The following is a 10,244-nucleotide window of genomic DNA, read 5'->3' as shown; positions in this document are numbered from 1 at the left end:
GAGATTTTGATAGTGGGCACTGACTGAGTTATGGCAGCTCATCACATGCGCAGGTATGAGTTTATTAGTATTAATTTTATTACTGTTTTTACTATAACTTATTTATTTTCTTTAACTTTATTAATTTACTTTTTTAGGCTTCATGCGATGCTGCGACAGATGACTACATTCAGGATCCAGACACGATTATGGTAAGACAATATAAATTTTTGTGAATTGTTATGTAGTTTTCTATACTAAGTTTGATATTATTATGTAGCCTTCTACTGGACCTGACAGCACCACCGATACATGTCATCCTGTGCCGCATCCGGCCATAAGGAGACGACTTGATGATGATGATCCTGATAGCGTACCCGGGCGGCAGGGGATGCGCCTCAGGCCAACGACTACTTTGAGACACACCGGATGCGGGACACATTGATTCGGTCTTCCATTTTTATGTTTTTTTGGTGTAAATAATATTTTTGTATACATTAACAACAATATTTAATCGAATATGATAGTTACTTTTTTTTAGTTCTCATTTCGTTTTATAGTATTTGGTATAGTAACACAACAACTTAAACTTAACTTCCACTTAAATTAAAATAAAATTTAGTACAACAAACAAGGAAAACATTACTACAACACAAACACAAACATAACAGGCCAACATAATAAAAATACATGACATATGAAAATGACACTAAACACATACACGCCAATGCTCCATCCTCAGTTGTCATTTATTCTTCGCTCCAACCACTTAAATCGTTCTTCCATTTGTTCTTTTTCTTCTTCTAACTCTTTCACTCTCGCCTTCACCTCCGCAAGTTCCCGTTTATATTTTTCGTTGTGTTCCTTGTGTGCTTCACAATTCCATTCTGCTCTCCATTTTTTATCTTCCACCTCCTTCAGTTTCTCCCTCATTTCTATAATAATTCTATCTTCCTCCTTTTGTATTCTATGCTGGTATAACCACATATTATGAAATTCCTGTAATCTATCCCTGTAGCTTTCCTGATAACATGGTTCCTCAGCCCATTCATCAAATTCACAAGTAGGTTCGTCGGGTTGCTTGTACAACGTGTTCATACAACACCAATAGTGGCGTCCAACGTTAGCACCTTCCCACCCACAATCCATCATGCATGGTTTTCCACATAAGCAAATTGGTGGACGACCAGGTTGAGCCATTTGTGAAATATTTGCTTATAATAAAAACCTTACTTACTTTTAATGAAATATTTCTTGGGGGATATGTTTTGCACACAAAATAACTACAATGACCCCATTATTTATAGGCGAAACAACACACATATAGCGCCATATCTAATGGCGCCATATCATGATGTTGACAAGACGACTTTATGTCAGTCGGTCAGCTTTTTCAGCTTTTTCAGCTTTTTCAGTTCGACAAGACAAGACACACATAGCGCCATATATAATGGCGCTATATTTTGTGTATTAAATATCGTGATAGCGACAAGACAACACACATGATAAATATACCGATAATTATATTAAATTATTATTTAAATAGGTAAAAAGGGAAAGTACAAATCATAATTAACAAACAAGAAAATATTATTTCATAAATACTTAAATCGTATACATAACAACTAATTATTACAACATGAACTCATGGGTAGTTAGGTACAATAGAAGAACACCCGCCCTGAGCTTGATTATTGTTGCCACCCAAAGGACATTTTCTACGGTCGTGGCCTGTTTGCGAGCATATACCACATTTGCGTGCATATACGATATCACTAACATCCATTTGGTTCCGTATACGCGTTCTCTTCTGCACCTGTCTTTTACGCAAATAGGACTTGTTACACACCATTTTAAATGGTTCTGGGGGCCAGTAATGCTCAGAACCCACTGGTTGCAACTGACCACTATATGTGTTTAGGTATTTGGAAACACTATATTGTTGATCAATATAGTTGGTCTCCGCATAACCAACACGTTGAAAACACTTGATGGCATGTGAACAAGGCATGTGGTAGATTGACCATTTCCCACATGAGCATAACCTTGTGGATTCATTTACAGTATGTACATTATTACCCCGATTATTATGGATAGCGGTGCGAACTTCAAAAATACCTCGTTCGTTATCATATTGCAAAAAGGAATGCCAATGTGCTCGCCGTCTGTATTTCTCTAATCTCTTCATAGGCACTGGCATAAATTCAACACCCCTTTCCATCAATTTCGTTGCAGCTGCAGACCGTTGCACAAACCTCTCCGCCATCTGCTTGAACGACATACGCACCATAGCTGTGACGGGCAATCCTCTTGCCGACTTTAATAACCCGTTGAAGGATTCTGACACGTTTTTAGTAAGAATTCCCCAACATCTGCCACCATCTGCATGCAATGTCCACTTTTCAGGATCATGTCGCATTAACCAACGATATGCTGTCTCGTCTTCTTGCCTGATAGAATCCATATGCCTCCGGAATTTATGTTGTTTGTGGTCTGTTGCTGCCATCCACATCAAATCATGTAGATCTTTTTTGGGATGTGCCTTCTTGAAATTGGCCTTAAAGTGCCTCATACAGTAACGATGGTATGCATAAGATTCTTGCCAGGCAGGAAGGTTCTCCACAGAACTTAATATACCCCCGTGCCGATCAGATATTAGACAAATACCTGAACGATGTTTGACAACGTGCTCTTTCAAGTGGTTCAAAAACATTGTCCACGTCTCTGTGCTTTCATTTGCACAAATAGCAAAGGCTAGAGGAAATATCTGTCCATTAGCATCCACTGCCACGGCTATCAATAGCTTGATATCGTACTTTCCATAGACATGAGTTCCGTCTATGGATATTACGGGCCGGCAATACGGAAAACCATCAATTGCTGGCTTAAACGCCCAGAACACGTAATTGAATATATATTCTGGTTTACCCGGACTCCGCTCAAGCTTCCATTCAATAACTGTTCTGGGGTTAAAGTGCTGCAGTGCAGCCATGTACCTAGGCAGATCTGCAAATGACTTATCCCAGTTACCATAGACTATTTCAAACGCTCTTTTGCGCCCAAGATATGCCTTTCTTTTAGTAATTGTGTGGCCATATTCCTGGTGGACTGCTGTAATGCACTCTTTGATTTTATACCTTATGGACGCTTCGATGTGCGGAATAAGTACAAGAGATATCAAGTCAATATCCAAGTTGAAGTGATTCCCGTTGAAAGTGTCCATTTCGCATGTGTGGGTGGGAATGTATTTACCCACTTTCCACATACCTGTCTTCTTCTTCGACGCACGCAACATCCAATTACATGGCCAAAACCACCTGCGGCAAATAGCCTTGTATACCGTCGGACTTGACTCCGATACCTGCATCTCACGACACTCTTTAACATTGTGCATTTTACAAGCCCTGCTTACGCGTGCTTTATCAGGAAAAAGCATCCCCTTTGCAAGCACCGTTGGTCTAGACTCATCCCACATTGTTGTCCGGATTTCATCAAAATCCCTTGTGAGAGCTTCCACATCTGGCACGGCTGGCAAGTTATCAATATAAGGAATCTCCCTTGAATGAAACGGCACTTCAGACTCGTACACTTTTCGTCTATGGGGGCTCTCTTCAAATCGGGTCCTTCCTCCTCGTCCTCTTCATCACCATCCTCACGAGCAAATGGTGTCTCGTCTCCCAATTCATCGGCATTGTTATCGTAATCGCTGTTCTCTTCCTCACTCTGTGCATCTGCCAGATCCTGATGTAATACGTCATTTTTGGGCAATTGAGTGAGTACGGGTAGTTCAACTTGCTCGTTTTCACGGCACATTTCAACAAAAATATAAGCTACTAAATTAATAAATGTTTTATATATGGCTGTAGCTTTTCACTTACAAGTCATAATGTGATGACATTCCATGATGGACGTTTTCAGTTAGGTGATGACTACCGGATGGGCCACTTGTAAAATTCATATCCGGCCGGTACCCCCTATTAAATAAATGAGCGTTAAAATTAATTCAATACGCAAAAATATACATAATTAACACAAATGAAAATTGAAGTTTACCACTCTTCTTGTGAATTATGGAAAGCAGGGTATAAATTATTTTCTTGCTGCTCATTCGCCGACGGTGATAAATTTAAATCAAGAAAAAATCTTTCATCCGGAACATGTCCGGCAAAAACTGATCCAGAGTAACCACCCGATGACTAGGGGTTATCTCTACTACGCACAACCTCATTTTTTGGAACGTCTTCGACCTTCACGTACATCTCCAACAATATGATTACAAGAAATTCCCGACATTCGTCCGGAGTCCTCAAGAAATCACTCAAAGTGTCATCATCGTCGATGTTAAACTCTGTGTAAAAAGCAACCCCTTGCGGCGTAACGTAATACGAATATCTTCCGGTTACTTTGAGTATCACTGAACGTTTTCTCACACTCTTTTTTTTGCATAACAACGATATCAATGTTTCGTACTCCATTGAAAGTGGCAATTTAACATTACACTTAGCAGGCAAACTGTAGCCCACAGAGTTATTCTCCATCACAACCTCACCCCCCAATATAATGATACTCTTATTCTACGTTCTTCAGACATAATGAAAAAATGTTGGAGAATTTAACAACAATAGAAACCAATAAGAGTTAAAAAAAAAAATTGAATGAAGTTGTGGCGATTCTACGATGTTTATATAGGAAATGGCTAGTCGGGGGTTTTTTTTTTTTTTTGTATATAGCGCCACAAAAAGTGGCTTTATACGCTTTTAAATTATTGAACCCAGAAATTATTGGTGGGGTCAGGTAATAAGGGGTATAGCGCCACTATTAATGGCGCTATGTAAGGTGTGTCAGTATAACGCCACAAATAGTGGCACTATACAGTAACGGTGCAGTTAACGTTACTGTATAGCACCACTATTTGTGGCGTTATATATAGTTTGGTAACTTTTTTTTTAACACTTATTTGCGTATTTTGAGTAAAAAAAAACCACACTTTGGTTCCTGATTCTGCTTTTGATGACAACAAATGTCTGACTTGGGATGGAGACCTCTTCAACTTGCAACAACTCTCCGAAAATGATGCAAGTGGAATAAAAATTTACGTAAAACTAGCTGCTTCTGAATTTTTAGCTCCCAAAGGTATTCTCAGATTATATATATTCATCCTCTTGGGATTCATTTATTATATTCTATATGGCGCAATCTTTCCTTTTAGTGTATTATCAGGAAAAAAAAGAGAGGCATTTTTTCTATATTTGAAAAACCTATCAACATTAAACTCCCAAATTTATCTTCAATGACATGCGCATATTGTCATCGAAATGTAATAATATATTTTACATCACAAATTCTATGGGTACTTTCATAAGTGTCAAGTCTTCCCGTATTTTACATCCTGTTTCCGTTCATTCATTATCACACAATTGAGTGGAATAGAGAGAGTACTATTTGGTAATTCTATATGTTACTTATTTAGTTAGTATTTATTTAAAGCGATCATATTTCTGTTATTGCAACAGCAATTGCATACAAAACACATAAATCAAAAAGGCTACAAGTTGCTCTTCCTATTACAATTGCCACTACTCTTTTCCTATGCAGCCTTATCTGCCTATTCTATAGAACAAGGAGAGCAAAAAGTAAAGGTAAATGTAACTTATCTTTTTGATGAATTATAACTTCATTTAAATATGCCTTTAAAAATATATATGTTACCTTTATTCTTTTTATCAAGGAAATCCACATCTACACAGCTGGTTGAACACTGAAAAGGGAGAAAATGACTTAATGGATGAAGAAGATGAGAAAGGCATCGATGTTCCATTTTTTAGTTTGGAAAGCATTCTAGCGGCAACAGATAATTTCTCAGAAGAAAATAAGTTAGGACACGGTGGTTGTGGCATTGTTTATAAGGTTCCCGTAAAGTATCATTTTTTCTTAGTTAAACCTTGTATTTACGAGCTATGTATATTTTTTAAAGTAATATAATTTATTGAAAATATTTTCAGGGAAAATTCCAGGGAGGACGAGAAATTGCAATCAAAAGGATATCAGCTCAATCAGGTCAAGGAATTAATGAATTCAAGAATGAAGTAATATTAATTGCAAGACTTCAGCATCGAAATCTCGTTAGACTTATGGGTTACTACGTCCAAGAAAATGAAAAGATCTCGCTCTATGAATATATGCCAAATAAAAGCTTAGACACCTTCATATTTGGTTAGTACTCTTCGCATAAGATTAATTTTCAAAATTTCTCAAAGTAGGAAAAACTACTATATTTTGGTTATTGATTATTACGATTTTTTTGTATGATAACTACACAAGATGAAAGAAATCATGCCTTAATAGACTGGAAGAAGCGATCTGATATCATCTCGGGCATTGCTCGAGGACTTCTTTATATGGTTGAGAATCATCCATAGAGATTTAAAAACAAGTAACATATTACTAGATAAAGAGATGAACCCCAAGATTTCAGATTTTGGCTTAGCAAGGATTGTCCAAGGGAATATTACATAAGCAAATACAAATAAAGTTGTTGGAACATAGTAAGCTCAGCGTCTAGCTGCAATTCTAGTTTCAGTCCTTGATACAAGTCCCACTTCTCAAATTTTGCATAATATAAATATCAATCACTTTGGCATTGTACAGTGGTTACATGTCTCCAAAATATGCATTAGATGGATTATTCTCAATCAAGTCAGATATTTTTAGTTTTGGTGTAATTATGCTTGAGATCATCTGTGGCAAGAGAAATACAGGATTTTATCAGCGGGAGGAAGCATTAAACTTCCTAGGTTATGTGAGTGAAAATATCCTAAATCTAGTCCTATTTTTTTATTTTTTTGTTTTATTCTTTTCTATATATATTTATTTTGGTGACTATACTATCTCTAATCCTAACTCTGAAGTTATATTTCAGGCATGGAGATTGTGTAATGAAGGAAATGCTATGAGCTTAGTTGACGATTCCTTGCTTGAATCATGCAATGAAGAAGATGCACTAAAATGCATTAATATTGCGCTCTTGTGTGTACAAGAAGATGCCAATATTCGTCCAAGCATGCCAGATGTAATTATAATGCTTGGTAGTGAAAGTATTTCCATTCTAAAACCTAATAAACCTGCTTTTACCGTAAGAACACGTACTTATAGCACAACAACTTTGTCCTCAAGTAAGTCATACATCAACTCCTACAATGAGTTAACAGTTACCCTAGAAGATGGCTGGTAATAGATTTTAAAAGTTGATTGGATATATCCTAACTACTAGAGGGAGGACGCATGTGATCCACATGGCCCAAACTTATTAGGTATTTAGTTTTAAGATGGTGATGATAAACATACAACATAGTATATTATGGCCTTTTTTTTTCTTTTTTTTTTTTACAGTTTGTGCTAAAAGCCTTAAAGAAACAACCAATCTAGAGCTTATTTACTGCATTTTTTTCAACTTGCTCCTTGATGCAAGGCTGTTTGGTTATCTGCATTCCATTGAGCTTTATAGTTGTTCAAAGTATTTGTTATTTAGTTGCCTTGTCTTGTAGATTGCTATTGCATATCCTGCTCAATTCAGTGAAGATTGGATCACTTTTTTTCTTGATGGAGGACTTGGTGGTACCGCTCACACAAAAAATGAATTCTACTTAATGAATAGAGCACAACGGCGTATACCATGAGCAATTTCAAAGAAAAACTGAAACTAGCTAGGCAGAATGATAAAATCTCCATAGGGTGATAGTTAAAGTTGCTAAGTACGAATTACCTAAAAAAAAATTTGGTTAGCACAAATCAACAATCACATGAGTATAATATATTACAAGACAAAACAACAGATCTGCCTAATATATAATGGGAATGAACATAAGACTTGTCATACTAAACTCTTATACCAGAGAAAACTTGTCAATTTAAAATTGACCAAAGAATCTCTCACGACCCCAAAATCCCACCTTAGATAATCGTGAAAGCACCTAATCTCTAAAACTAGGTAAGCCTAATACACATTGAAAATTTAATAGAAATAACGACTGAGATATTAAACTAAACTAATAAATCTCATAATAAAACCCAAATGGAACAATAGTCATATATTTTTTCAAAACGAGTGGTATAGAGTCATAAGCTCTACTGAATTGCACTAAGAATCTCTAATACAATATTGTTCGAAAACAAGGAAAAGCACTAGCATAAGATCAATAGAAGGTGACTCTGAGACATGCAAGCGTCAAGCAGGTATACCTTGAAGTCTTCAAAGCGTCTGAATCTATTCACTGACATCCGGCATGGGTAGAGATACTTGGATCTATACAAAAATATGCAGAAGCATAGTATGAGTAAACCACAATGGTACCTAGTAAGTATCAAGCCTAACCTCGGTAGATTAGTGATGAGTTCAGGTCAAAACACCTACTAGACATAGAAACCTGTGCACAATATTAATGTAACGGGGAAGTAAAGGCAATAAATGACAATAAAGCAGTTTATCAATACAAGGCTAACAACAAAAATAAAAGTAAAAAATGACAACAAAGAGTACACATATGATAAAGACAACAAGTAACCATTACAATCAAAACACGAATGGAATGAAGTAAGGAAGCAAAACAATAACCGTTCAAATCAACAAGTCTTTCCAACATTGAATGTATATCAAGAATCACACAGAGGTACCACACCTCATATTCACATTTCATAAGTCACGATCACAATCTTCCTTATATCGCCGCATATATATTTTTAAAAATACTTTTTCGAAATAGCTTCACGGGTTTTAGCCCCCTTATCTCACCGCGTGGTTTCAAGTAATTCCCTTACAAGCATCACGTGCATAAATCTCACCTTATCGTGATGCTTGCGCATCAATACACCACATTTATACCGTCGCATGCGTATCAATATCATAACACAAGAACCGACTCGCACCACACGTGCCCATATGCCACAACATTACCAAAATAAACAATACCAATATCACCATAATACATAACTCACGACTGAACCACAATGTATACAAGAATCTCAATAATAATAAAATAAACGGGAAATAACTCAACAAGAAAAGATATTCCAATAATTAACAACTTCAACCATAAAATATGTTATTAGCCCTCAATAGCCACAACTTTAATAATCTCAAAAAGGAAAGTATTTCCATGAAATGTGAACTTCAATTTCAAATGTACAACATAAGCTCAACAATAAAAGAGATAGCATGAAATAAAAACTACGACTAAATGCATGAGAATAACTCAACAATGGAAATAATAGCATGTAATAATGTAATGACCTAGCAGGTCATTTTGTGTTATAGCCATGTTCCCCTATTTATAACTTCTTCTATGTTCATTTGTTGCTATGTGAATTTTTGGGGTGGTTGGATTGGTTTCGGGGAGGTTTTGGGGTGAATTGGTCCACTTAGTCCCAAGGTTGGAAGCTTAAGTTGAAAGAGTTGATCGAAGTTTGACTTGTGTGTAGACGACTCCAGAATGGAGTTTTGATGCTTTCAATAGCCTCGTATGGTGATTTTAGACTTAGGCATATGTCCGTATATTGATTTGAAGGTTTGTAGTTTGGTTTGAGGCTTTTTGGCGAAAGTTAGAAAGTTGAAGGTTTGGAAGCTGAGAGGTCTGACCGAGAGTTGACTTTGTTGATACCGGGTTTAGATTTCGGTTTCAGAAGTTGTAATAGGTCCATTGCGTCATTTGGTACTAGTATGCAAGACTTGAGGTCATTCAGAGTTGATTTGGTATGGTTCGACATTAGTTTTAGAACTTGGAAATTCATTAGGCTTGAATTGATGTCCAATTCGTGGTTTTGGTGTTGCTTGATATGATTTGAAGGTTCGAGTAAGTTAATATCATATTTTTGGACTAGTTGGTATGTTTGGATGGGTTCTTGGGGGTGTTTCGAATTTGTCGGACCATGTTTTGGACCTGAGGAACTGCTGATATTTGGTGTCTGGTTTTCTCCTTCACGATCGCGAGGAGTAGGACACGATCGTGTAGAGTGTTCTGGGTGGCAGGAGAAATGTGGTTCGCGAAGTGGTGATGAATTCACGATGTTTTGTATAGATGTGGTCTTTACGATCGTGAATGTGCGTTCGCGTTCGCGTAGTAGAGTGGGTTCAGCTGAGGTGTCAGGCCTAAACCTACGGGCTCGCAATGTTTGTTCCGCGTTCGCGTAGTTCTGGAGTGTATGTTCCTCACACTCACAACTCTGAGGTCGCATTTGCATAAGGCATTCTGGTAGAGTTGGAAGTTGTTCTA

The 10,244-nt window shown here is 37.0% G+C and overlaps 1 protein-coding gene and 1 long non-coding RNA gene across 2 annotated transcripts; both read left to right on the top strand.

Annotated features, from left to right (window-relative positions):
* Positions 1–423, top strand: LOC138874434 (uncharacterized). The gene is made up of 3 exons (XR_011401412.1): positions 1–53; positions 138–191; positions 260–423. It is a non-coding gene; the product is annotated as an uncharacterized lncRNA (long non-coding RNA).
* Positions 424–6,634: 6,211 nt separating this feature from the next.
* Positions 6,635–7,655, top strand: LOC138875051 (G-type lectin S-receptor-like serine/threonine-protein kinase At4g03230). The gene is made up of 3 exons (XM_070153860.1): positions 6,635–6,778; positions 6,899–7,111; positions 7,524–7,655. The coding sequence occupies exons 1-3, from the start codon at positions 6,635–6,637 to the stop codon at positions 7,653–7,655; spliced, it is 489 nt and encodes a 162-aa protein (XP_070009961.1).
* The last annotated feature ends 2,589 nt before the right edge of the window (positions 7,656–10,244 follow it).

This window comes from Nicotiana sylvestris, chromosome 8 (assembly GCF_000393655.2).
Source record: "Nicotiana sylvestris chromosome 8, ASM39365v2, whole genome shotgun sequence".
Taxonomy (NCBI): Eukaryota; Viridiplantae; Streptophyta; class Magnoliopsida; order Solanales; family Solanaceae; genus Nicotiana; species Nicotiana sylvestris.
The sequence above is the reverse complement of the archived record's forward strand: the minus strand, read 5'-3'. Positions and strand labels throughout refer to the sequence as shown.

Coding starts and splice junctions, on each gene's coding strand:
- LOC138875051 (XM_070153860.1), top strand. CDS start 6,635: ATGTCTCCAAAATATGCATTAGATGGATTATTCTCAATCAAGTCAGAT. Junction 6,779..6,898: donor CATTAAACTTCCTAGGTTAT/GTGAGTGAAAAT, acceptor GTTATATTTCAG/GCATGGAGATTGTGTAATGA. Junction 7,112..7,523: donor CTAATAAACCTGCTTTTACC/GTAAGAACACGT, acceptor CTTGTCTTGTAG/ATTGCTATTGCATATCCTGC.